The sequence below is a fragment of the Salvelinus namaycush genome, chromosome 2 (genome assembly GCF_016432855.1).
Source record: "Salvelinus namaycush isolate Seneca chromosome 2, SaNama_1.0, whole genome shotgun sequence".
NCBI classification, from domain to species: Eukaryota; Metazoa; Chordata; class Actinopteri; order Salmoniformes; family Salmonidae; genus Salvelinus; species Salvelinus namaycush.
Window position 1 is genome coordinate 29,432,517 of NC_052308.1, and position 27,692 is coordinate 29,460,208.

The window sequence follows — 27,692 nt, forward strand, 5'->3', positions numbered from 1 at the left end:
CTGAGAAAATTACCAGAGGAGCCTATTTTATTATTCAAATGCACTATTGTTATAGCAACACAAGCATCAAAAACCACTACACAGAACATAAGGTACACAAATAAATACCTACATTTCAGTTATATTAAGCAACCCGGCTAATGAACATAAACTGAATCAAAATAAAGACTCAAATTTTCCAGGAGTTTGTTACAACATTAACATTGGCTGCCTTTCACCATTGTAGTGTTGGCACAAATTTAGGTTCTGCGTTATAGAGTACATTTTTGTCTTTCGCCCAGTTTTATCTCGGCTCAACCCATTAACAGTTCATGCAGAATTTGTTTTCAGTAACTCAACCCCCCCAATCATGAAGAACCAAAGCAGACTGGTGTAAGCCCCATCTTCAACTGATTAGGCTTTGGTGGTCCCTGACTGTGACGCCTGTTGACTCTGAAGCTGTTGGATCTTAATGTTCATCACCTCAATCACAGCTAGAAAACAGAACAAAGACAGGAAGGAATTACCAACATAAACTATACAAGCGGTTTTATTGCATTTAACATAAATACTTAATATAATACAAACTTGTGTGTGTTACCTTGTTTCATGCCATATTTCTCCTGCAGAGCCGGCTGAATCTTCTCTATCTGCTTGGTGAGGAAGTCTATTTTGCGCTTGAAAAACTCCTTTGTATCATTGACATTCTGCAGAGATATTTCAAATAAGGCTCAAACTCAGAGATTTCCAAATATTTGTACTAACATGCAATTAAAATGTACTTAGTGGTGTTAAGTACTTAAGTAAAAATACTACTTAAGTAGTTTTTTTTGGCATCTGTACTTTACGATTTGACAACTTTTACTTCACTACATTCCTAAAGAAAATAATGTACTTTATACTCCATACATTTTCCATGACACTCAAAAGTACTCATTATATTTTGAATGCTTAGCAGGACAAGGATCCAATTCACACACTTATCAAGATAACATCCCTGGTCATCCCTACTGCCTCTGATCTAGCAGACTCGCTTAACACAAATGCTTAATTTAAAAAATGATGTCTAAGTGTTGGTGTGCCCCTGACTATCCGTAAATTTAAAAAATAAGAAAATGGTGCCGTCTGGTTTGCTTAATATAAGGAATTTGAAATTATTTATACTTTTAATACTTAAGTATATTTTATCCATTATATTTACTTTTGATACTTAAATATATTTAAAACCCAATACTTTTGACTTTTATGACAATTGAGTACTTTTTCCACCACTGAATCTACTGTATATGGAACAGAAGTGTTTAATCAAATAGTCGACTGACTAATGGGTTGTGTTCAGTAGGTGCGAAAACTGAGAGAGAAAAAAACAGCACAAAACAGAGCGAAACTTTAGGTAGTATCATTCAGAATTTGCTCAATAAGAAATTATTGTTTTCATTTTCCATTGCTACAGTGTGCCTTCATGAACACAACCCTGATAAATGCAAAGGGTTGGGACATGTCAGCGTACACTAAGTTGGAAGATAACCTTGCCCAGACAGAGCAATTAAATGGAACAAAATTGAATTGGGACTGGAAAACTATAAACGGAATACATACCCAAAGTGCAAATCATGAGTCGACTGTACAATGAAGGATATTATCAATTTGTTATCAATTACTTTTCTGCCCACCTTTTCAACGTAGTATCCTGTCCCCACATCCACTAAGACATGTTCCACGTCATTAAGTGTTCCAGGGACGTACATCTAATAGCAAGTGATGTTAAAGAACACAACAGGAAACTTCAACAACAATACTATTAAATTAAAGCATACTGAAGATATTATAGCGAATTCTGGGGGTAGGCACCCCCCAAAGACTCGAACACTGGTCCAGAAACTGTCAAGCCAACACCTTAACAGCTATGCCAAGAAATCAAAACCTCTTGACGAGGTCATTAAGTGTTGGGTTAAGGTCGCTACACTACCCCCAAACTTCAGGAGAGCATGTCCACACGCTTCTCTATACCAAGTCCCTCATGTATACACGTCTCCCCAATGGCCTCACAGGCACCATCCCACTTCTGACACAAATGTAGTGAATTCGGAGCGTAGCCACGAACGGGACCTGGTTCCAGCGACTGTCAAGTCAACACCTTAACTGTTACACCAAGAGGTCCCAAACATCTTGACGAGGTCGTTTGGTATTGGGTTTCCTAAGAAAAGTCAGACGGTGATACCAACTCATGGTATACAGTTAAAGTTCTTTACAAGCCAGAATGTTAAATAAAATTACATTTGAACTTACTCTACTGGTTGTCTGTGTGGTTGGTTTCAGTGGGTCCAAATTGTATACAATTTTCACAGGAAAGTATTATTTACCCAACTTTTTAGAGTGCTGGTACTGCCGTTAAAATATCCATCACCTGGCACATGAGCAAAACCATGTAAACACCTGCAAGACTTCGGTTAGCTTGCATGCATCGCATGCATGTACTTTCGTCTTGTGCACGTGCTTTAGGTCACGATCACGAGCAAACAAATCTTGATTGCCACACACAGAGACCCACGTTTTGAAGTCTGTTTAATAATATTTTCCTGTGGATATTTTGACAAACATTTCAGCCCACTGAAGGATCAACCCCACGGACAGTCGGCAGAGTAAGTTCAAATATAATTTTATTCAACATTTGTGACAGACAAGGGACTTCTAGTTTTTTTTCTATGTAAATGTATCGGGCTATGCTTTACAGTTAATGGAAAGCATCGCCACAGCGGGACTAGGTAGTGGGTTAAGTGCAGTTTCTTAATCCTGGTCCTGGGGAACCAAAGGGGTTCAAATGATACAATATACACCTGATTCCACTCAGACCCAGTACCAATGACTTGATAATAAGATTTTTATTTGAATCAGGTGTGTAGTGTTAAAGAAAAAACTAAAATATGCACCACATTCAGGTCCCCAGGACTAGGATTAAGAAACACTGTGTTAAGGTTGCAACAATATAATGGCAGAGAAGGTGCTGTGGTCCCATTTACATTAAATACTGTATTTAACAATGCACAATCAATCAATCAAATTAGTCATCAAGTATGTTGAATGTGAGAAAATGTGTTTCCTGGTATGTTTGTAGAGTAATGAAAAAGTCTAATGAAACCCTTGTTTTTTGGCATCTCCGATCAGTAACATAAGGATACAGAGCTTGTGAGGGGCACCAGCAATTCTTTTCCTAAAAGGAGGAACGGAAAAAATAAAGGTAAAATGTAAGTTAATTTAAGTGTATCATACTTTCAAACACTAATGTGGCGTGAGATCTGCAAAGATAATTCCAATCAATTTATTTTTGTATCTGTAAAAGCTTCCATACAAAACAAAAGCATACAATGCATATAAAGGTACAAAAAAAGTCCATTACAAACCAAGGTAGTTTGAGCAGCTCACCTGCATTGTTTTTGTTGAGGACACTTAAACTGTCCTTAGCTTCTACATATTTCGTCTGGACAACTTTGAGCTGACCTATAGAGGAGGTCAAAAACTCTGTCTCCTGAAAAACATGGAAGAACCAGTTGATGATCCAACTTATCAGACAGACACCAGACATATTCTTTGCAGTAATTTTGTTAATGACCATTGATGAACTAAGTATGCCTGGCCCAAATATATTGCATTGAATGCTTATACGAATACTGGCCTGAAATAAACGACCAAAATGTGGAAGCTGAGATCATGCTAAGTTTGTTTCCTAATGAATGGACACTAGTTGACAGCGTTCCAAAACATGATTATTAGCAAGCGTTGTGCTGCAAACTGGCTACCAGAGTAGCAAGCATGCTGGCAATAAATGGAGACAACTTATTTACATTATGAACACTTCTCGTAAAATGTGGCAGGCACTACATAAAACCAATGGAAAGGCAGGCTAGTATTTGCTAGTAGGCAGTGCTTAATTTGTAAATCGGGACGTACCGGAACAAAAAGTGAGCGAGAGAGGGGGGTGACCTGGGGGAGTTCTGAAGTACCGGAACGCACGAAAAAAATAAGACCTTAAGATAAGACCTATAATAAAGTATTGCATGCATATCATCGCATTTGCGTAGTGGCATAGAGCAGAGGCACTTACAGAATTTACACACATTGGGAACATTTTAAGTAGGCTAGGGTCCAGGAAAAATCTAGCTTTTTTATAAACACATTTCAAGCAATTTTACGTCATTTTACATGACTGGAGACTTTGGTATAATCTTTTTTAATACCACACAAATAATTGAAATGGCAGGCTACTTTGACACTGACAAAATGAGATCAATAAAAACTACCGTGTCTTGAATCCATCAATAGCCTTGGTCTAGGTGTGTGGAGACATATTGTAGGCTACGATGTAAGGAGGAAATTAGTCCTAAAAATGCTTTCCAGTTTCACTGACTCGCCCAATGATGCGCAGCTCACTTGCTGGTGATGGCCGATACCTTGGTGCCAAAAGCCTCCCTCTTTTGTAAAACAATATTTGGAAGTTGATCAAATATTTTGGTAGCCTACAACATGGATGGTCTTCTCTTTTCTGCAGGAGCCATTTACTTTCCAACATTTTCCCCCTTGATTGTATTTGAAATACTGCGAAAGGCCTGTTGTATGCATGTTTTTTTTTTCACTGACAGATTTGCCACGCGTTCCTGACTGTAGGCTATACCTTGTTATTGGGCTACAATTCACAACTAGGCTATTTTTTTAAAAGAAGCTATTGATCCTTTGTGGCTAAATTATAGGCCTTCTCATGGTATAGTAGGCTATTCTGAATTATTTTATTTATTTCTGAACACAGCAGTAGCCTATAACTTGGCAAATGTATTTCAATTAATCAAGGGTGTTGCAGCTCCTCCAGGACTCTTTGCGCGGGTATGATACTATAAGAAAATACAGTGTATACGCAAAGTATCCAGGCCCCTTGACTTTTTCCACATTTTGTTACGTTACAGCCTTATTCGAAAATTGATTAACTTCTTGTGGCTGCAGGGGCAGTATTGAGTAGCTTGGATGAAAAGGTGCCCAGAGTAAACTGCCTGCTCCTCAGTCCCAGTTGCTAATATATGCATATTATTATTAGTATTGGATAGAAAACACTCTGAAGTTTCTAAAACTGTTTGAATGATGTCTGTGAGTATAACATAACTCATATGGCAGGCAAAAACATGAGAAAAAAATCCAACCAGGAAGTGGGAAATCTGAGGTTTGTAGGTTTTCAACTCATCACCTATCGAATACACAGTGGGATATGGGTCAGTTTGCACTTCCTACGGCTTCTACTAGATGTCAACAGTCTGTAGAACCTTGTCTGATGCTTCTACTGTGAAGTGGGGCCGAAGGAGACGGGAATGAGTAAGGTCTACCATGACCTGACCATGCGTGTTCACATGAGAGGGAGCTCTGTTCCATCGCACTTCTGAAGACAATGGAATTCTCCGGTTGGAACTTTATTGAAGATTTATGTTAAACATCCTAGATTGATTCAATACATCGTTTGACATGTTTCTACTGACTGTTACAGAACTTCTTGACATTTCGTCTGCTTTTAGTGAACGCGCTTCCTGACTTTGGATTTGTTTACCAAACACGCTAACAAAAATAGCTATTTGGACATAAATGATGGACATTACCGAACAAAACGAAAATTTCTTGTGGAAGTGGGAGTCATGGGAATGCATTCCGACGAAGATCAGCAAAGGTAAGTGAAGATTTATAATGCTATTTATAACTTTTGTTGACTCCACAATTTGGCAGGTAACTAACTGTATGGCTTCCTTTTGTGGCTGAACGCTGTTCTCAGATTATTGAATATTGTGCTTTTGCCGTAAAGCTTTTTTGAAATCTGACACAGCGGTTGCATTAAGAACAAGTGTATCTTTAATTCTATGTAAAACATGTATCTTTCATCAAAATTTATGATGAGTATTTATGTTATTTGATGTGGCTCTCTGCAATTTCTCAGGATATTTTGGAGGCATTTCTGAACATGGCGCCAATGTAAACTGAGGTTTTTGGATATAAATATGAACTTTATCTTACAAAACATATATGTATTGTGTAACATGAAGTCCTATGAGTGTCATCTGATGAAAATCATCAAAGGTTAGTGATTAATTTTATCTCTATTTCTGCGACTCCTGTCTTTGGCTGGAAAAATGGCGGTGTTTTTCTGTGATTTTGCAGTGACCTAACATAATCGTTTGTGGTGCTTTCGCTGTAAAGCCTTTTTGAAATCGGACACTGTGGTGGGATTAACAAGAAGTATCTTTAAAATGGTGTGAAATACTTGTATGCTTGTGGTATTTTAATTATGAGATTTCTGTTTGAATTTGGCACCCTGCACTTTCACTGGCTGTTGTCATATCGATCCCGTTAACGGGATTGCAGCCCTAAGAAGTTTAAATTGTTTTTTCCCCCCACTCATTTACACACAATACCCCATAACGCCGAAGCAAAAACAGGTTTCTAGAAATGTGTGCAAATGTATAAAAATATAAAAAATTTAAATAAAACATTTACATAAGTATTCAGACCCTTTACTCAGTACTTTGTTGATGCACCTTTGGCAGCGATTACAGACTCAAGTATGATGCTACAAGCTTGGCTTACCTGTATTTGATCGGATTCAAGTCCGGGCTCTGGCTCAAGGACATTCAGAGACTTGTCCCGAAGCCACCCCTGCGTTGTCTTGGCTGTGTGCTTAGGGTCGTTGTCCTGTTGGAAGGTGAACCTTCGCTCCAGACTAAGTTCCTGAGCACTCTGGAGCAGGTTTTCATAAAGGATCTCTGTACTTTGCTCTGTTCATCTTTCCCTCAATCCTGACTAGTCTCCCAATCCCTGCTGCTGAAAAACATCCCCACAGCATTATGCTGCCACCGCCATGCTTCACGTAGGGATGGTTCCAGGTTTCTGCCAGATGTCACACTTGGCATCCAGGCCAGAGTTCAATCTTGGTTTTATCAGACCAGATGAGTGAACATTGGGATCTAGGTCACCTCCCGGACCAAGGCCCTTCTCCCCCGATTGCTCAGTTTGGTCAGCTCTAGGAAGAGTCTTGGTGGTTCCAAACTTCTTCCATTTAAGAACGATGGAGGCCAGTGTGTTCTTGGGGACCTTCAATGTTGAAATGTTTTGGTACCCGTCCCCAGATCTGTGCCTTGACACAATCCTGTCTTGGAGCTCTACGGACAATTCCTTCATCCTCATGGCTTGGTTTCTGCGCTAACATGCACTGTCAACTGTGGGACCCTATATAGACATGTGTGCCTTTCCGAATCATGTCCAATCAATTGAATATACCACATGTGGACTCCAAACAAGTTGTAGAAACAGTTCAAGGATGATCAATGGAAATAGGATACACCCGAGTTAGCAAAGGGTCTGAATGCTTTATGTAAATAAGGTTTCTTTTTTTCCCTAAACTTTTTCGCATTGTCATTATGGGGTATTGTGTGTAGATTGAGTTAGCTTTTATTTGATCCATTTTATAATAAGGCTGTAACGTGAATACTTTCCGATTTCACTGTAAATGAAGTGCAACTCATGTCCATCAGTGCAGATATATATACATATATTTAAAAAAAAATCAAACTCTAGTTATGTTATACTGGCGCGCTTCTCACACAGCCACGCGTTGGTCTCAAACATAGGTTACAATGTTGCGCAAACCAGAAACCCGGGCCGGCCCAAACCGAATCAACTCTCAGAATATTAGGCCCGAGATGAAATTGTACGTTTTTTAGTTGGTGCAGGATAATTAACAAATAACGTACTCGAATTAACTTTGATCGCATTATAATTCTTACATTGCAAAAAGTGAGACGTACAAAACAGTCCAAAACGGAGAGATGCCGGATCCTGCTCAAATTAAGCACGACAAAAAAGCTACATATGGAACCGCGAACGTAACTCAGATGGCATGACTGGTTAGCTAGGAAGCTAATCAGCTGGGCTGGGACAAGCAAACACTTGGGCTAATAGAAAATGTCCCCAGTTTGAGGTTACATTTCAACTACGACTAGAAAGAATCATTATCACCGTGTTACCTGCTCAAGTTGAGTCTTTAGTCCCTCCAACTGAGGAAGAGAAAGCTCTGTCAGATTCACCGCCATGTTAGAAAATGTGAGAAATGACCCTTCCAGTACAAGTATTTCCAGGTTGAGAAAACGCCCTTTCCATTGCAAAGGCGCAGATGTGACATACTGCCCCCTACTGAGCGGGAGCAGAAATGCAATTCCGTTCAACACCAAAGCACAGGGATTGTTTGGCAAATACTTAATTTTATTGACAAGCATGACTTAATACATTCATGTACACAATGCATTAATTAATATATATCTAAAACGATTCACCATATCCAAAATATATTAAAAAAAACAAAGGACCACCAACATTAGTTGACATTTAAGGCAGCAGCCCTGTGAAGCAGATAATACAGACAAGTTTAAAATCATATCCAACTCATGTGTTGGGGATCAATGGCTTTGTGTGTGTTAGGCGAGATGTCCTCTTATCCTAGCGCAGATGGATGGGGAGGCCGTAGACCACGGGTGCTGCCCCTATGAGGTGTTTGAGGTGTGTGGCCTGGCGGGACAGGGCCATGTGGTCCAGGAGTGAAGCCCCAGGACCTGCAGAGAGCCAGGACTCCAGCAGAGCCTTGGTGAAGCGGTCAATGTCCCGGTCTGTCACATCCCACAGATTCCCCAGAATCAATGGGCTGTAGGCCAGAGAAGAGACAGATAGGCATGATATACATGTCAAAATCACACAGGCAAAAATCAAACAGACAGGCAAGTTAATCTAGGACTTTTAGTCAATGTATGGCAGTAAAACAGAACACATGAAATGCCCTTACAGCATCTAACATTTGCATTGATTTCTGAAGAAAGAAAAAGATGAAAGCATGGTGTCTCAATCTTTACAGGTATGTGCACCAGTCTTACCAGCCAGCCATGAGGTAGTTGAGGATGATTCCTGTCCCCTCCAGCTCCCCTCGTACAGCCAGAGCAGCGCTGCTGCAACCAAAGAGCAGGGAGGCAGCTCTCATCTCCTTCTTCAGGATCCTCTGCCCATCCAGGAACCGCGCTCCCGCCCCATGACCCACATAACTACAGAGACAGTGAGAGGCATGTGAGCCAGACTCCTCAGCACCCAAGTAATCAGAAACAAGTGAAGTAAGATCTGGTGAATTGTGACACCAATTCAAAGCATCTCACAGCTAGCATAATGCAAGACAAGTGGACAACACACACTAAAGACAGTCAAGCTTCATGTTAAACTACATTTGTTTGTGTAATAAGGCAATTCATTGACAACTAAGCCTAAAGGCATGTTGGTAGGGTATGCTTGGCTGTCATACAGGTGAACGATAACTAATATCTCTTCTCCGTAACAGGACACTTCACTTCCTTCTAGACTCACATGTAGAGGTCTTTGGCAGTTACTGCATCCTGCAGTTGATCTGGGTCAGGAGCCACACCGCACACACCCTGCCAATGTTGTTCACTTAGGACAGACAGAGCGAGAGTCAGAGATTCATCAAATTCTAAAGGCCAGATGAGGAAGACAATTAAAGCCCTCAAACAGTGCTGTTGGTGCTGCACTCACCTGGTGAACGACTGTTTGAAACGCTCCTCTGTGTCTCCCAGGTTGGCGTCAGGGTTAAGCACGTAGAACACCTGCTTAGGGTCCACACCTCCATTCAGGACACAACCCGGGTCAGACTGAGGGCCAGGAGAGACATGCAGACATCAGTATTAAACTTTAACAACTAATCTTTGTGGAATAAATTTGGGCCAAATGGGTTTGTGGTCTGACCTCTTTTAGAGCACAATGGCCCATGAGTGAGTGTAGAGAGGGCATGCGGGTGACAGAGCAAGGCCTGAGGCAGGAGATGCTCTCCCATGGCAACTTCTGGAGGTACTGCAGGAGGGGACAAGACCGACATTACACCTGGCTTTACCACAATAGTCACACTCACAGGCAATGTGTTCACGTTATGCAAGACTCTCCCCAATCCTCCTCTACACAAAGAGTGTGCATTGTTTTGCTTTGTACGTTGATCTTGCTAGGCACACTAGAGTCGATTTGAGTGTTGGATAGAGTGGGGAGAAAGTGTTTGTGTGCAAGACTAGTGCGAGAGAAACCAACCTTGTCCAAGATGAGCACCACGTGGCCTTCGGGCTCGGGCCTCTCTGCCAGTACAGCCGCAGCGGTCTGCAGAAGGTCCACACACTGCTTCCCCTGATCTACACACACTCCCTGGGCAAACCACTGCAGCTGGGACTGGGAAAGCAGAGGAGAGGCAGACAGCACAGCCTGGAACACACAGGGTTAAAATAAGTTATTTTTGTACTTCCTGGCCAATGTGCCTCTGTATGCTCTTTGGAGTCATGGCCTGGTTATGGTAAAAGCAATGTGACAACTGCTGTTATAAAAAGGGCTTTATAGACAAATGTGATATCTATGATATACATGGGAAGGCATTTTGAAGCAGCACCTTCAGCATCTCCTCCGAGGTCTGTGCCCCCCAGGCAGTGAGGGTTTTCTGGAGGTGCTTGGCCTGGACAGACAGCTCAGGGTCAGAGGTCAAGGGTAGGAGGAGCCCCCGCCAGCAGCCCAGCAACCCCTCCATCTCCTCCAGCAGCCTCTGAGGAAAGCGAGAGAAAGTGAGGGAGAGTGACAAAAAGGGATGTTTAGGGACATACCAAAATACTCTCATTACCATAAAGAGATGTTGTAATCAATACCACACCATTTTGCATTTACTTTATTTATCATAACCACCTTCAATCTTACCTACAGTATAAGCTTTCCTTCAACATATGTTTTGGAATGAATATGCTTCTTGCAGCAACATAACCTCTCATTTTACGTGATCTCTTTTCACCCAAACCCAGATGTACTTTCCTTCCCACCAGTCTTACTTCCATGCGTGCGTCCAGGGCCCTCCTCCCCTCCCACCACTTGGCCTTCTCCGACACACAGCTCACAGCCTTCTGCTCCTTCTGAACACTGTCCATCTCCTGCACCAGCCAGCTCATAGGGTGCTGATGATACACAGGGAAGACAGAAGTCACTCACAATGCATGCGTTTAAATATACTGTGTAGGAACCCAGGTTGAGAAAATTAGAAAAGGTTTAGAGAGCGAGAGGAGAGAGAGAGAAATAGAGTGCGAGAGAATACAAGGATAATAGAAATATGTGTGCTTGGGGGGTGGGCGGGTACCCAACCTCTCGCTGGGCCGTGGGGATGCGGACGGTGACGGGATCGGAGTCCCTCTCCAGCCGGGACAGCAGGACGGTGTCCCCAATTTCCCCTGGGTGCACCCCCAGCACAGACAGCACACACACAGTCACCCCTAAAGAGGGGACAGAAAGTATCACCACATCACTGTTGCCACTAGAAAAACACCATACATCCATTGCAGTCCACCTAATCCACAGGCTGTGGACTTCAGGGTTATGGTCAATTACATTTACTCTTCCAGCATGAAAAAATCCTAATGGGGATTATATTGCCACTTTTCAAAATACAATTTAATTTCCATCACAAAATCCTGAGTTAAATAACATTGGTTATCAGGGTTAACTGAAATAAATTAACTATATATTTTTCTTGACACAATAAAACATTGAAATCTGCCAGTGGTACCGGTGGGGAGGTCTTGCAGTTGTGTGATGAACTGTTGGCAGTGTTGCTGTGGAAAGACAGAGGGCTCAGCTGTGGGGAAGGAGAAGATTTTCTCCAGCTGGGACAGCCTCTGTTCTATAGGGCTCCCAGTCTGGCTCGAGGGCTCCTCTAGACTCAGAGAACCCAGTCTGTCTGCCAGCTCAGACGAACTCTTCTTCAGCTTTCTACAGGAGGGACACAGCAAAGGAATCATTTCATCTTTAAGCACACAGGATTGAAGGGGGGGAGACAGAATGATGTAAGCAACATGTTGATTTCTCCACCTAGCCTCCTATAGGTTTAGACCTACATGTATCCAGTTCATTCAGATCTGTGAATTTAGTAGGGGTAACCAAGGGGTTGTTTTCAGCCTGACCCAGAGAAAGTATGATGACTTACTTGAGGCGATTGGCCAGGTGCCGTGTCATGTGATGGCGGGAGGTCACACCCAGGGATTGGACGTGGAGCATCGCCGTGGTGACAGAATCCTTTTGCCCCAGCGACAGGGCCAGCAGGCCACAGAGGCTGGGGTAGAGGGTGGGCGGGGGGAAATGCTGCAGGGCCAACCAGGCAGAGCGAAGCAAAGACTGCACTGCCTCCACAGAGAGACCGTCTATGGAGAGAACAGAGAGAGGAGAACGAGGGAAAGTGGGTTAGGTTCAAACTGAGCACTCCTATTCACCCTAAAACCATGTTAATTGTCACTGTAGAAGGTGCTGCCAGCAGCCTCACCAGGCCCAGTGTTGGAGTGAGGGAGGTGGGCCTGGGCTTGCAGGGCCCCCCCTGGGTGACCCTCACGCCTCAGCTCAGACAGACAGTCTCGCTCTCTATCACCACACAAGTCTCTCCTCAGGACCTCAAAGTCTGTGTCTGGGCCGTCCAACACCATGCCTGTAGACAGAGAATAAGCAAAATACCATTGGTTAAAAAGTTATTGAATTACAGTATAATACAAGACCCCATTCCTTAGAGCTTGACCTGGATGCCCACTGCATGCGAAGGCAGGCAGTTCTAGTCTATGGACTATACGAGCAACATGAAATACTCTTACTGGCTGCACCAGTCTCCTCAGTCTCAGTGTCTGACGCCCTTAGCTCCTCGATACTGGAGTCCATATTAAGTCCATCCATCTCCTCTTCAATGGTCCTCATCCTCTCTGGCACCTCACTGTGTCCCCCTGTCCCAGGCTGTTGTCTTCTGGGTCTGCCTCTCCTGGCCGGGGCAGACTGGGAGGAGGACGACACAGAGGCGACCAGCTCGTCCTCAGAGGAGGTGCAGGAGAGGGGGACGGCAGTGCCCTTCTTCCTGCCCCTCTTAGGAGGGGCCTTCTCTGCAAGGGGGTCAGGGGCTGAGACTTCTTTTGGGGCACGGAGTGCCCTGGTGGAGGTGATGCGCTTTTTGGAGACCACAGGTTTCTCTTTGAGCTCCACTTTGGGGTTGGATTCAGTGTCACTCTCATCACTGAACTCCACCTATACCAGGAGACAAAAATTATTACCTGGCTGCACCATCTATGGCCAACACCCACACTAATAAGTAAATCACCATACCAATTTTCATCCGTGCATACAATCCATTCATTATAACTATAGATACGAATAATCTGGTCTTGCAGCCTGTCCCCTATTTGTACCTTAAAGCGAGACTTCTTGGTGCGTTTGGGGGCTGCAGGTACAGGCTGTGGTTTATCCTGAGACGGTGACAGCTCCTCATAGACCTGGAAGGGCAGATTAGCGGCGACCTTGGCTGCTCCTCGCCTGGCAGAGGGAGCCTTGACCCTCTGGACGGGAGTGCATGCCACTGTGGGCACCTCTGTGTTGAAATCAAATGATTTGAGCTCCCCCACAGACGACTTGGCCCTGGATTGTTTGACCACCACAGGTGTTTTGGGGACCAGAGACATTTGGCCCTGGGTGGAGGAGAAACTCACTTTGATCTTGGGGATGTGGTCTTTGGTCTTCTTGGTGTCTTTAGCTTTAGCAGCTGTGACCACTGGGTCTTTGGACTTCTTAAGCGGGGTTGGAGGTGGGGGTAGTGTTTTAGGCTTGTGGTCCACCTCCACAGCTCCTTTGGGTGGAGGGTTCCAGGCCCAGGCTGCAGAAAAAAGCTCCTCAGGTGGGCAGTCTCTCTGGGTGGCCAGGGCCAGACAGGAGACCTGGGCTTTGGCTCCCAGCAGCCTGGCCCTCAAGGGCCCCAGCTCCGGAGAGGGCTTGGAGGCCACGAACGCCAAACCAGCCTCTAGGACTTTCCAGGTACCTGCAGCCTTCCCCATCCTTAGCTCCAGACCCGACATGGCAATGCGCAGGTACACCCGTGCCACCAGGTCCTGGAGCAAACAGGGTTTGGGTGGGAGGGTCTTGAGGGGAAAGAGCTTGGTCAGTTTGGTGGCCATCTTGACAGTGATGCTCTTGCAGCGGGCCAGAGCGGCCAGGTGGAGGTTACGACTGGCTCGAACCTCAGTGGGGCTTAGCTGGAGGGCCAGGTCGGCCTGTGTGGTGGCCCAACGAGCAGTCACCCGACCCAGGCTGGGCTCGGAGCAGCAGGGGCATTGGCAGTCGGCCACATGGCCCAGGGAAGAGAGCCAGCGCTGGGTCCTGGCTTTGAGTGGAGGGGAGCTCGCCAGGTCCCGCTCGATGGGCTCCTTGGGGAACCAGCGGGTGCTCAGGAAGGCCTTACAGTCCTCCTCACCACTGGGAAGGGGAGACTCTGGCTTCGGAGCCGGACGACCTTTCCTCGGTTGGATCCTCACCTCCGCCTTCTGCGCCCCATTAGTAAAGTCTAGAGGAGTCCAGAAGAGGGTTGACAGTGGTATTGTTACAAAGAATGGCAGCAAGACTCAAATGCTTCAACCAACATTATGTATAATCCAGTCATTGGAATATGTAAGTAAAGTTGTACCGGTGCAGAGTTCCAGCAGGTTCCTGACTTTGTCCAAGTCAAAGCCACACTCCTCCCTCTCCCCCTTCATCAGCTCCAGCTCAGCCTTTATCACCAGCAGCTCGGCACACCTACAAACACACACAATATGAGTTTCTGAAACACCCAAAATGTATTGTATATTATGCACATACAAGAGGTCAAAATAACACTGAAATTATGAAAATGACAATAATGCCTTTTTGTGTAAGAGCTGTTTGAAAAAATTCCTGGAATTTTAGCCTGTTCAGGTGGGATGGAACATATGGCCCACATCATGATCTGATAATAGATCAATGACTGTTTGTCTGGGTAAGGCGGTGGGCTCTACACCATCTTATAAACCAATTAGGGCTGAGTATGGAAATATCTTCAGATTTGTTTCCTAACGCCTACACGATCAATATTGGAGGCTCAGGGAAATAAATTACTAAAAAAACATTTTAGAGTTATTGACACTAAATAAACAAACATTGATTTATTAGACATACAGTGATGATTTAAAAATAAAATGACAACATGGATAGGCCTCAAAATTATTTCTTAGAACTTTTGGGAACTCCTCCTGTAGTGGAGGAAGCAGAGACAGACACTTACTGGCTGAGGGTTTGCAGCTTGGTGGCCAGTTTGAGGGCCTCCAGACACTGGAGCTTGGCCTCGTGGACGGCTCCACTGCTGCTCCTCACCGACACCATTCTCACAGAACAGCCCAGCAGCTCAGACAGCAGCTGCCACTTCAACACCAGATTATCACCTAGGAGGGGAGGGTCGAAGGTCAAAGATGATAGAATAGCATCTACCTCAGATGGGGGCTGACATGGTAGGTTATGGTGGGCGTGTGGGAAAAGTACAAAGACACGAGTAGACCAGTCTTACAGCTTTATCTGGGTCATGTTGATTTGACACCAAAACGGCTATAAGGCCACTGATGGCAAGAAGTGGAGGGAACACAATCAACGCAAGTCAAGGTGCAACCCCCCAAAAATGTGATAATCTTTGAAAAAGCGCAACGCTCGTTCACCATTAAAAACATTAAATCTAGGCAACTATCAAAAGCTCGAGGCCCACTGAAAAATATATTTAACCCTTCAGAACAAGTGGAAGCGGCCAGCCGTACAGTACCTTGGTCTATGAAGCGTGTGTCAGTGCTGCTGCAGGCTCCATACAGGCCGTTTCCCACCAGAGTCACCAGCAGACTACACAGAAGCTTCAGGCTCTCATACAGGGCAGTGTCTGGGGTCTTCAGCCCTGCAACACAGTCAAATCCAATCCTATTATATTTGTCACAGGCGCCAAATACAACAGGTGTAGGTAGACCTTACCGTGAAATGTTTACTTACAAGCCCTTAACCAAAAATGCAGTTTGAGAAATAGAGTTAAGAAAATATAAAGCAACAATAAAATGACATAATAACGAGGCTATATACAAGGGGTTCCGGTACCGAGTCAATGTGCGGGGTCACACACTAACATGACAAACGGCTAAACATAGTGCCCTTAGCCTTACATTTATCAAGGAAATACTTCAATAACACACAAAGAACTGTGACATTTACAAATGAAACATGACATCTATCAGTCTAGACGCTACGAGGTCCAGAGCCTGCTGTTTTTTGTTTTACGTGATAATTGCACACACATCTGGTGTCCCAGGTCTAAATCAGCCCTGATTAGAAGGGAACAATGAACAAATGCAGTGGAACTGGCTTTGAGGTCCAGAGTTTGAAGGGTCTAGAGTAGTAAAGGGTGCAGACCATGTTGGGTGATGCGTTGGCGCAGTGCCGGTGGCAGTGCGGCTGTGTCCAGGCTCAGGTAGGCACTACTGGTCTGTAGTGCCCGGGCACGCAGCAGGTACCAGCTCTTAGAGTGCCTTTGCTCTCCCACCTCTTTCAGAACCTCACATAGGTAAGGCACACCCTGTGCCACCTGTGGAGATAGAGAGAAGGGGATAGAGTTAACGGATGACTCATGACAAAAAAGGGTTAGGGTAGACTCAGATGGTAGCAACACTTGTGCTGTCGCTTTGTGAGCTCCCTCTGCAATGTGGCTAATACTGTGTGTGTTACCTGTCCTTTGCTGTAGCAGAGCTGAGCCCTCAGCAGTTTGGCCAGCACAGAGAGAAGGGAGGTGCCCCCAGTGTTGGGATCGGGGGTCAGACAATTCTCTGCTTCCTCCAGCTGGGCCTAAAACACACAGTATTGAAATGTTAAAAACAACAAACATACACATTACAAAGGAGCACAGTATCTAAGGGTAACATTCACTACATGACGTTCCTGACTGCTTACAATTTCAAACGTAAACATGTAATCAGCAGGTGGGTTACCTGTGCCATTTCAGGGGCACCCAGCTCCAGCAGCAGCCTGGCAGAGTGGCACAGGGAGGAGGCATGGCCTTGAGCATCACCAAGGCGACGGGAAAGGCCAGAAGCCAACTGGTAGGCCTCCAGGGCCTGCAGAGGCTAGGAGAGGAAGATAAGTGTTTTCCACAATTACATAGAGTAGCCAGTCAAATAGAAAAAGTAGCCAGCCAGGCGCCCCCAGAGGTAAACCTATTTGGCCGAAGGAGCTCTATTTTGGTGGCTTCTGGGTCTAGGCCTATATGATCAGGATGATTTTCATAGTGAGATGACAAACCTTTCTCGTGAGATTAAAGTCTTATTTACAGTTTACTTCAAGATATGAACTGCCACATGTGTTCTTCAAATTACATATTAAAACCGGAAAAAATGACAAATAGCCTACATTATCTTGAAAAGTAAATTCAATGTTGAACTGAAAACATTTCAAATGATATCAGACTGAAGTATTACACAGTGCACAAAACATTAGGAACACCTACTCTTTCCGTGACAGACTGACCAGGTGAAAGCTATGATCCCTTATTGATGTCACTCATTAAATCCACTTCAAAATCAGTGTAGATGAAGGGAATGAGACAGGTTAAAGAAGGATTTGTAAGCCTTGAGACATGGATTGTGTATGTGTGCCATTCAGAGGGTGAATGGGCAAGACAAAATATTTAAGTTCCTTTAAACAGTATGGCAGTAGGTGGCAAGCGCACCGGTTTGAGTGTGTCAAGAACCGCAACACCACTGGGTTTTTCACACTCAACAGTTTTCAATGTGTATCAAGAATGGTCTACCACCAAAAGGACATCCAGCCAGCATTGGAGTCAACATGGGCCAGCATCACTGTGGAACGCTTAGTAGAAGCCATGGCCAGGTTGTTCTGAGGGAGGGAGGTAGCCTAGTTAATATGAAGTGGAAAAAGTAGCCAGCTGAAAATGAGTATGTAACAGGCTGATTAGCCGACGGCTGGCGTTAATGGAAAACACTGGAAGATGGATATATGTAGGGCCAGTCATATGGGCTGGAATAGGAAGTAGATACTAGGAAGTAAATACTAGCCCTGTCAAGAACTAGTGTGTAGAAGCTTCAGGTGTTAGTGTTACCTTGCCCATGAGTTTGTAGAGGGCAGCAGTGAGGGCGATGGAGGTGCAGGTCTGTTTAGGGTTCTTTACAGAGGGCAGCTCATTCCTCTGCAGTAGAGAGGCCCACTCCCCCAGAGCCTTGTCAAGAGGTTGGCTCAACTCTGAGTAGAGAAACACACACACATAAACACACTCAGTTATTCACTCGTTACCGAGTGAGAAAAAGGAATGGAGGGAAACAGCAGTGGTCAACCCACCATATAGACTGATACAATGACAACTATGGGAAGTGGAATCCACCATACGCACATGTGGTGGATTCTAACTGCAGGTTGTATGAGCCAAATACTTTCAATATAAAGAATACAGTGAACGTCAATCTAAATGAGCTCTACTGGACAAGGATGATTGGGAAGTGAAAGAAGGTCCTTACTGCTCTCAGCAGCAAGATTGAAACGCAGGCCCTCGTACACCAGGTTGCTGTCCTGCTGCTTCTCCTCGTAATCTAGGTCATTGGTCTCCACAGGGTTGGTGTCGCCCCCTGCCTGCTGCCGCACATTCTGCAGCCTCTTCTCCTTATCTATGGCCTGGTCAAGGGAAGAGTGGTTCATATAAAAATGGCAGCGAATCAATACACAGGCTATCAAAACATCTAGAACCACAAGTAATCTGTTTAACTGAGAATATACAAGAAACAAAGGCTAGCAATTTCAATGTCAAATTTAAGATTAAAATGTAAAGGGGTGAAATCTAGATGCCAATTATAATGAGAAATGAAATCTCTTCAAACACATTACCACCCACCTCCTGCAGGTTCTTCTCCAGGGTGCAGACATACAGCCACAGAGAGGCATGGGCCTTGTCGTCCTTCAGCCTATCAGCATTCTCCTCCGTCTCTGACTCCTCCTCCAGCAGTCTCAGGGCCTCGTGGGTAAAATCAACGGCAGAGCTGCCACGGCAACGCAATAAAAATAAACTGCTGAAGAACTACTAAAGCACGTCAGTATAAGTTATATTAATAGCATTGGCATTCCACAGTTGAGTAGTATTTGTTTCCTATCAATCCATCTGAATCAGAATAAGTTACGGTAGTATTGCCATTCCACAGTAGAGCGTCCATTGTCCTACCAGTCTGTCTGTTCACTGAAGTCCTGGAAGCACACCACTTGGGCCATCTCACACAGGTAGACGGCACGCAGGTGTGAGTGGTGGCTGTCCTCGTGGCAGATGTCCAGCAAGTCACACAGGGTGTTGTAGCGCTCCTGAGTGCTGTCCCCTGCCACCTCCCTGTAGGCACGCAGCTCCTCCTCCAACAGGTACAGCATCACCCCCTCGTCAGGGACGTCAGGCCCAAAGCCATCACGCAGGGTTCTGACAACACAACAGCACAGGGACAGTCATACTCTAATGGGGTCTCTTAAGGGGTAAAGAGGAGTTTATCAAACATTCGCAAGTAAATTATCCTCATCAGGCTTCCCTAAGCTGAAAACATTGTGTAGAAATTGTTTTGGAGTCTGAAAGCGTGTACCGGTATACAGCGCATTCGGAAAGTATTCAGGCCCCTTGACTATTTCATTACGTTACAGCCTTAATCTAAAATTGACTAAATAGTTTTGTTTCTCACAATCTATACACAATACCACATAAAGGTCAAAGCGAAAACAGGTAATAATTTTGGGCAAATGTATTAAATTAAAAAAACTGAAACTTCACATTGCCTTTGTGCAAGGAGGAGCAGGAGGAGCACTGCCAGAGCCCTGCAAAATGACCTCCAGCAGGCCACAAATGTGCATGTGTCTGCTCAAACGGTCAGAAACAGACTCCATGAGGGTGGTATGAGGGCCCGACGTCCACAGGTGGGGGTTGTGCTTACAGCCCAACACCGTGCAGGACGTTTGGCATTTGCCAGAGAACACCAAGATTGGCAAATTCGCCACTGGCGCCCTGTGCTCTTCACAGATGAAAGCAGGTTCACACGCACATGTGACAGACGTGACAGAGTCTGGAGACGCCGTGGAGAACGTTCTGCTGCCTGCAACATCCTCCAGCATGACCGGTTTGGCGGTGGGTCAGTCATGGTGTGGGGTGGCATTTCTTTGGGGGGCCGCACAGCCCTCCATGTGCTCGCCAGAGGTAGCCTGACTGCCATTAGGTACCGAGATGAGATCCTCAGACCCCTTGTGAGACCATATGCTGGTGCGGTTGGCCCTGGGTTCCTCCTAATGCAAGACAATGCTAGACCTCATGTGGCTGGAGTGTGTCAGCAGTTCCTGCAAGAGGAAGGCATTGATGCTATGGACTGGCCCGCCCGTTCCCCAGACCTGAATCCAATTGAGCACATCTGGGACATCATGTCTCGCTCCATCCACCAACGCCACGTTGCACCAGACTGTCCAGGAGTTGGCGGATGCTTTAGTCCAGGTCTGGGAGGAGATCCCTCAGGAGACCATCCGCCACCTCATCAGGAGCATGCCCAGGCGTTGTAGGGAGGTCATACAGGCACGTGGAGGCCACACACACTACTGAGCCTCATTTTGACTTGTTTTAAGGACATTACATCAAAGTTGGATCAGCCTGTAGTGTGGTTTTCCACTTTAATTTTGAGTGTGACTCCAAATCCAGACCTCCATGGGTTGATAAATTTGATTTCCACTGATAATTTTTGTGTGATTTTGTTGTCAGCACATTCAACAATGTAAAGAAAAAAGTATTTAATAAGAATATTTCATTCATTCAGATCTAGGATGTGTTATTTTAGTGTTCCCTTTATTTTTTGAGCAGTGTATATCCATACATTCACACACATACCTATATAAATATACATACTTTAAGAATATACCTTTATTATTCCCCGCAAACCCTACCACCCTTCCCCCAATTGGAGTAAAACTAATAAACACTTAGGCTTCTACATCTTATACACATTTTACAGACACAAGCTATTTTAAAATAGTTATATTTTGTTTATTTTTAGTCCTTCCTCTATTTCTGATGTCCATCCAGTTTGATTTCTATTTGTAACTGTGCTATTTCACAAAATTTCTGAACCTATATACATTTTACAGACCCCGTATGTTTTACATTGGTTATCTTGTTATTAGTCCCACCCTTCAGCTCCATTCAACCTCTTCCACCTCTCTCTCATCATCCATTTTGGATTTCTATTTGCCATATATATATTTAACTGTGCTGTGATGCTTCACAAAAGTACTAAACCTTTCTATTCTCATAGCTTCTACAGATTGTAAATTAAAAATAGATTAGCAAAACAAAATAATTATTATATTATTGATTTATTGACTATGGCTTTTCAAATCACCCAGTATTGCTATCTGCAGCGTTAGTTCTATGCAAATGTTGCAATTCTTCAGCCATTCCTAGACCTGTGACCAAAAACAAGCTACATATGGACAATACCAAAATAAATGATCCAATGACTCTGCCTCACAGCAAAATCTGCAGATATATATATATATATATATATAACACATTCTATTGGTTGCAAGAATTCTGTATAGGAAATTGAAAATTGTAATTCTAAGTTTTGAATCTGACGTTGTTTTGCGTATCAATTCATAAACCATGTGCCATGGAATGGGTACATCGAAAATCTCTTCCCAACTATTTTGCAATTTATATGACACAGCTGTCAGTTTTTTGGTCCTTAAATGAAATTGGTATGTTTTTATTTATCACACTTTTATTTAACCATTTATGTCCTTTAATACTGGGCCGACAGACTTTTCCCCCCTTCTACTTGCCTCTTCCATTTTTGTGGTAATGCTGCAATTAATTGGTTGTAATTTTGAGTAGAGCAGACATTTCCATATGTCGGCGTTAGCTGCATGTGACATAACACCACCAATTCCGATTTATGATATCATTCACTAAGATTATACCGTTTTAAACATTTTTTTGAAAAATAAGAAAAAAATATATATATATTAGTATATTTGAGTTTAACCACAATATTTGTTATATTATTTGTTCAGTCTTTTCAGGTGGATTAAACTGAAATTGCAACCAACTTTCTAAGGCTTGTTTAAAAAAATATCGATATTTTGGAGATTATTTCCTTTCCAAAACAACCGAAAGTGAGCAGGTGTAATCTGAATAAAGGGAAAGGGCCATTCTTGAACATAGGATGAGACATTCCTACCAATTTACTAGAGAACCAGTTTGGATTTAAGTATACCTTTTGTATGACTGATGCCTTTAGTGAGAGGTCTAACGCTTTAATAATTTCTGCCCTCCGAATTCATATTCGTTATATGAATAGGCCCTTAATTGTCTCTGGCTTGCAGTTCCAAATAAAATTGAATATTTTTTGTTCATATAATTTAAAAAGCAGGTCACTAGGTGTAGGCAAACCCATAAGCAAATAGGTAAACTGTGATATGACTAAAGAGTTAAATCAGGGTGATTTTTCCATAAATAGACAGGTAAATTTGAGATTTTTGGTTCTAACCACCGTGTCCTTGTAAGATGCAGTAAGTGAAAGGATGATCTCCGCATGTGTGGTTCCCACCGTGAAACATGGAGGTGTGACAGTGCTTTGCTGATGACACTGTCTGATTTACTTAGAATTCAAAGCACACTTAATCAGCATGGCTACCACAGCATTCTGCAGCTATATGCCATCCCATCTTGTTTGCGCTTAGTGGGACCATCATTTGTTTTTCAACAGGACAATGACCCAACACACCTCCAGGCTGTGTAAGGGCTACCAAGAAGGAGGCTGATGGAGTGTTGCATCAGATGACCTGGCCTCCAAAAATCACCTGACCTCAAACGAATTGAGAAGGTTTGGGATGAGTTGGACTGCATAGTGAAGGAAAAGCAGCCAACAAGTGCTCAGCATCTGGGAACTCCAAGACTGTTGGAAAAGCATTCCAGGTGAAGCTGGTTGAGAGAATGCCAAGAGTGTGCAAAGCTGTCAAGGCAAAGGGTGGCTACTTTGAAGAATCTAAAATATATTTTGATTTGTTTAATACTTATGGTTGCTACATGATTCCATATCTTATTTCATAGTTTTGACATCTTTACTATTATTCTACAATGTAGAAAATAGTAAAAATAAAGAAAAACCCTTGAATGAGCAGGTTCTAAAACTTTTGACCGGTAGTTTGAGAGAGATATATATATCCATCCTTGTCAGAGTACCCAGAAAGAGGAAAATGCATGTTTTTAAGTAAGACAAATAATATTTGTTTTTAAATTGTGTGGCAATGGCAGAAAAAGCCTTCAACTTAAGCTCATATATGCATAGAAAATGCAAAAGCGGTTATGCTATTTAGCAGCAGCCCCGTGAAGGATGAGGAAATTCTGATGTGAAGACGAGAGCTTATGGCTCGGTCACGTCTCCGAGTGTCGCCTACCTGAGGCGTGTGTCCTCCTGACCAGCCCGGGCAGCGTCAGCCTTGGTCCTGACCCACAGGGACACAGGTTCAGTCATGTGCTGAGTGAGCCGCTCCCCCGGCCCCAGGGTCTGCAGCCACAGGATGACCCAGTCCAGCGCCCGCTCCAGATGACTACCACGCCTCGAGCTCTGCACCGCCAGCATGAAGGCCCGGCTCAACTAAAGGGAAAATAGATGACTATTCAGATTACATAATAGAAACAAATTACATTTGTAATAATTAGTGCTTTTTATAGCACTTTTTGCAATTCTCCAAGCTGCTTTACATGAAAGCCATCCACTCACCAAAAACTATACTGAACAAAAACACAACAGTTTCAACTATTTTACTGAGTTAGTTCATATAAGGAAAATCTGTCAATTGAAATAAAATATATTAGGCCCTAATCTATGGATTTCACATGACTGGGCAGGGGTGTAGCCCTGGGTCGGCATAGGCCCACCCACTTGGGAGCCAGACAATCTGAATGAGTTTTTCCCCGACAAAAGGGCTTTATTCCAGACAGAAAAACTCCTCAGATTTAACAGCTGTCCGGGTGGCTGGTCTCAGACGATCCCGCAGGTTAAGAAGCCAGATGTGGAGGTCCTGGGCTGGCGTGGTTACACGTGGTCTGTGAGGCTGGTTGGACGTACTGCAAAATTCTCTAAAACAATGTAGGTGGCTTATGGTAGAGAAATGTACATTACATTCTCTGGTAACTGCTCTGGTGGACATTCCTGCAGGCAACATGCCAATCGCACACTCACTCAAACGTGAGACATCTGTGGCATTGTGTTGGGTGACAACTGCACATTTTAGAGTGGGCTTTTATTGTCCCCAGCACAAGGTGCACCTGTGTAATGATCATGCGGTTTAATCAGCTTCTTGATATAACACACCTGTCAGGTGGATGGATTATCTTGGCAAAGGAAAAATGCTCACTAACAGGGACGTAATCAAATTTGTGTACAAAATTTGAGAGAAATAATCCTTTTGTTTGCATGGAACATTTCTGGGATCTTTTATTTCAGCTCACGAAACATGGGACCAACACTTTACACACACAGTGAACCAATTAGATAGCGGGTGGGTATCTTACCCTGTCCACAGACAGAGAGGGGGGGCAGTTCTTGCATAGCTCCTGGCACAGGATCTCCACCAGGGTGAAGGCTTGGTCGTATAGCCGACGGTTATAAAGACCACACACCAGGTTACTGACCGCGGTCACTGCGGAGATGAAGGGACACAAAGTGAGATAGGGAAGCAAGAGGGAGAATATTATAATAATAATCGATAACGTAGATTTAATGTCAAAGGCACAAACTCACAAGAGCATACAACGATATGGTGAGCAATTAATGGTTAACACAACGTTTGCAGTGCACTCTGGTGAGAAGCCTGTAAAAATGAGAAATCAGAGCTATCAGTTAGTATACCTGCTTTAATGAGGATGTTGTCACTGGGCAGCTTGCGTAGCTCATTCATCATCCGGCCAGCTGTTGCCTGGCAGTACAGCAGTACTCTGTCCAGTGTCTCAGTATTTTCCAGCTACAATACATTATTTAATATATTGTGTTAACAGTCAAATAATGCACATGTCAAATCTAAATATCTTTACTAGCTACACTGACAGACGAGGGCTAAACCCGAGACCCGAGTTAAATGTGAACACCCAATGACTAGCAGCTACTGAAACAACACTTCTCTGTAACTTCAGGAAAAAAATAGTTTGGGGTGAAACCCTCCTTACCTGTGAGGCCAGCATGCTCTCATAAGAAAACACAAAGCCTTGGTACATGCTGAAGCATAGGGACTGCTGAAGTCGGCTCTCCTCAGACTGTGATCCCAAGTCCTGTCCGGGGTGACACACACACTGTAACATTTGTCAAACATAATTGACAGCAAAGATGTTCCCTAATGTTTTTTCTGGTCAATGATGAGTGAATGACACTAACCTTCTGTAATCTCTTCTGCATAAGTTCCTGATGCTCTTCCAGAAATGAGAACCAGGCCAGGAGCACAGCTCCACTTAGCCCCTTGCTCTGCCCTGCCTCCACTGCCCATACCACCAGACTGCACCCCTCTAGGATCACATGGGCCTCCCGGTCCCCAAGGGTGTTAGGGAGAGACCGGAGGGTCCGGGCACACTCTGTAAAAGCCTGTGCACTCTCCTCTCCGGAGCTCATGGAACGGTGGATGTCTACTGCCAGCCTGCCAAGCACCAGAGCTGGGCTGAGGCCGTCTGTAGAGTTCCTGATCTTTCCCAGGGCTCCACCCGCCAGCCCTGCAGCCAGGCTCCAGAAACCTGCCTTAGACAGAAGCTTTGAGGTGATCAGCACCACCTCACAGAGTGTAGAGAGGCAGGGCCGGCCCGAAGGCTGCCCATCCCCACCCCGTCCCCCAGCCCAGGGGGACAGGAGATGACGATGGGTCTCCTCCAAGATCAAGGAGGCATCCTCCTTAGTCAGGGTCCCACAGCCCTTCTCAAACTCAGTCAGGGCGTCTTCCAAGTATATGGGGGTTTTGAAGCAGGAGGGGGGTGAGGTTCTCTCCCTGTCCAGCAGCAGCAGGAAGCTCAGGGCTTGCAACTGGCAGCAGAATTTGTCCCTGGGGTTTAGGCAGGTGCCGTCTTGTGCTGCAGACAGTCCATTCCACAGTACAGCAAAGCAGCTGCGTACAAGCACACAGTAGTCTTCTGTCTATGGGGCACACAAGAGGAAGGGAGACACATTCAACAAGAAATTGAGAAGACAATCACAGATGATGTAAACACAGCAGACTACAGTTACTATAATAGGAAGTAATGTACTAATACTCTATCATCCATCCTTTACCTGTGGAGCTGGAGCCAACCTCTGGTAGAGTAGGCTTCCCAAGTAGTTACATGGATGGTACACTCCCAAGGAGGCCAGTTTCTTGAGTACGTGAAAGGTGATTTTCTCCATATACAAAGGGGTGCTTTGCACACCGAGCTCCCCTGAGATGTCATACCCTCTGAGTGCAAGCTCCACCAGCTTTATGAGTCCAGCAATATGGTCACTGTTCGGGGAACCAACTCCAAGTTGGTGGTTACAGGCCCTGATAACTCGGTCATACAATGTTCGACCTTGTGGCCCAGGTCCATTTCTCATGTAAATCTGTAGGAAATACAGGACAAATTATGTAATAAAACTTTTGGCCACAAACGAGGCATTTATTATCCATAGTCAGAACATTGCTAGGTGGATATTTTACACCTACCAAACTAACTAAATTTAACTGATGAGAGATTACGGATCATGACGGAGTCCACTGAGACCAAGCAGGCGCTAGCTAGTAGCCACACTACAGGGCAAGGTCATCTGCAAAGATTAACTAGCTACAGTGGTTAGTAAACTAGCTAAAATTAACAGTTAACGTTAGCTAGTTTGCCACTTGTCCTAACGTTAGCTAAAACACACTCACCTCTAATTCTTCATGTAGAACTCTTGTCTCTTTTGGACAAGCTGTCCGTTTGATGTATTCGTCAACCTTTAAGCACTTCATTTTCATATCTGCAAAACAAATGAATGCATATTTTCGCTAGTGAATAACGTTAGCTAGTTTTGCAGCTCAGTTAACCGTAACGTTAGCAAGCTAGCTAACGTTAGCTACTTACCACGTTAAACCGACAATTTATCCTCTTGTCTTGTACTACTTCCTTTGCTTTGACAGCTCTAACGAGTGGCTAAAATATTACATATAACATTTATCTCAAAAAGTTTTTAAAAAAAAGTCAAATGACAACCACAACACTTAAAGGCGAAAACTCGCGCACTGTATTTTAAAATAAGTATCTAGCCAATCAGATTGCACATCCGCATACTTACGGAAGTCTCGCTGGGTAATGTAGTTCAATGAATGTAAATTCAGTATAACGTCTACAGATTTGTCATTGACCAATCACATTAAGCTTTGCATTCCCATTGTGATTGGTCCCTACCTGACTAGTTACCACAGCCACAAAGGCATAAACCCCGCCCATTTCTTCAATTTATCCTCTTTAAATCACTTTTTTGTTTTAATACATTTTTACAATATTGCAAATGTTGACTTCGGGGCTGTGGTAACTGCCTGAATCCATAGGAGGTACTGTAGTTTAAATGAGGGAGTTATATTAATGCTCTGGGTATGTGTTGATTGCATTTGTTTTGAGAAGATGGACATAACCTACTGCAATCATTCTGGTTGAACACATTAAAATACTTTTTTTTGCACACAGTGATTTTGTGTGTGTGTGAGAGAGGGAGAAGGACACCTTTGGCCTTTACAGT

The 27,692-nt window shown here is 44.1% G+C and overlaps 2 protein-coding genes across 2 annotated transcripts; both read right to left on the reverse strand.

The window, feature by feature from the left end:
- Nucleotides 1-9: 9 nt before the first annotated feature.
- On the reverse strand, nucleotides 10-8,115 carry pfdn5 (prefoldin 5). Its single transcript, XM_039010732.1, has 6 exons — nucleotides 8,028-8,115; nucleotides 3,403-3,505; nucleotides 3,159-3,190; nucleotides 1,653-1,727; nucleotides 581-686; nucleotides 10-473 (listed from the first exon to the last, which is right to left on the reverse strand). Exons 1-6 carry the CDS (start codon nucleotides 8,091-8,093, stop codon nucleotides 394-396), a joined length of 462 nt encoding a protein of 153 aa, XP_038866660.1. The 5' UTR covers nucleotides 8,094-8,115; the 3' UTR covers nucleotides 10-393.
- A 132-nt stretch (nucleotides 8,116-8,247) lies between these two features.
- Nucleotides 8,248-27,185, reverse strand: espl1 (extra spindle pole bodies like 1, separase). The gene is made up of 32 exons (XM_039010745.1): nucleotides 27,038-27,185; nucleotides 26,845-26,933; nucleotides 26,235-26,537; nucleotides 25,356-26,099; nucleotides 25,151-25,252; nucleotides 24,837-24,948; nucleotides 24,500-24,627; nucleotides 23,380-23,579; nucleotides 19,130-19,372; nucleotides 18,806-18,950; nucleotides 18,435-18,588; nucleotides 18,023-18,162; nucleotides 16,896-17,030; nucleotides 16,636-16,752; nucleotides 16,324-16,495; nucleotides 15,692-15,817; nucleotides 15,167-15,323; nucleotides 14,552-14,661; nucleotides 13,287-14,431; nucleotides 12,705-13,125; nucleotides 12,386-12,544; nucleotides 12,053-12,266; nucleotides 11,636-11,838; nucleotides 11,215-11,342; nucleotides 10,908-11,030; nucleotides 10,481-10,630; nucleotides 10,132-10,299; nucleotides 9,799-9,903; nucleotides 9,589-9,704; nucleotides 9,403-9,486; nucleotides 8,925-9,089; nucleotides 8,248-8,698 (listed from the first exon to the last, which is right to left on the reverse strand). Exons 2-32 carry the CDS (start codon nucleotides 26,929-26,931, stop codon nucleotides 8,497-8,499), a joined length of 6,558 nt encoding a protein of 2,185 aa, XP_038866673.1. The 5' UTR covers nucleotides 26,932-26,933; nucleotides 27,038-27,185; the 3' UTR covers nucleotides 8,248-8,496.
- Between the last annotated feature and the right edge of the window lie 507 nt (nucleotides 27,186-27,692).

Excerpts from the sequence above, each read along its gene's own strand:
- espl1 (XM_039010745.1), bottom strand. The coding sequence starts at position 26,931 with ATGAAAATGAAGTGCTTAAAGGTTGACGAATACATCAAACGGACAGCT. Across the intron at positions 25,253-25,355 it reads TGCAGAAGAGATTACAGAAG|GACTTGGGATCACAGTCTGA; the intron begins GTTAGTGTCATT and ends CACCCCGGACAG. Across the intron at positions 9,090-9,402 it reads ACTGCCAAAGACCTCTACAT|TTATGTGGGTCATGGGGCGG; the intron begins GTGAGTCTAGAA and ends CTGTCTCTGTAG.
- pfdn5 (XM_039010732.1), bottom strand. The coding sequence starts at position 8,093 with ATGGCGGTGAATCTGACAGAGCTTTCTCTTCCTCAGTTGGAGGGACTA. Across the intron at positions 1,728-3,158 it reads TGGTGCCCCTCACAAGCTCT|ATGTACGTCCCTGGAACACT; the intron begins GTATCCTTATGT and ends ACTTGCTATTAG. Across the intron at positions 474-580 it reads GAAATATGGCATGAAACAAG|CTGTGATTGAGGTGATGAAC; the intron begins GTAACACACACA and ends TCTGTTTTCTAG.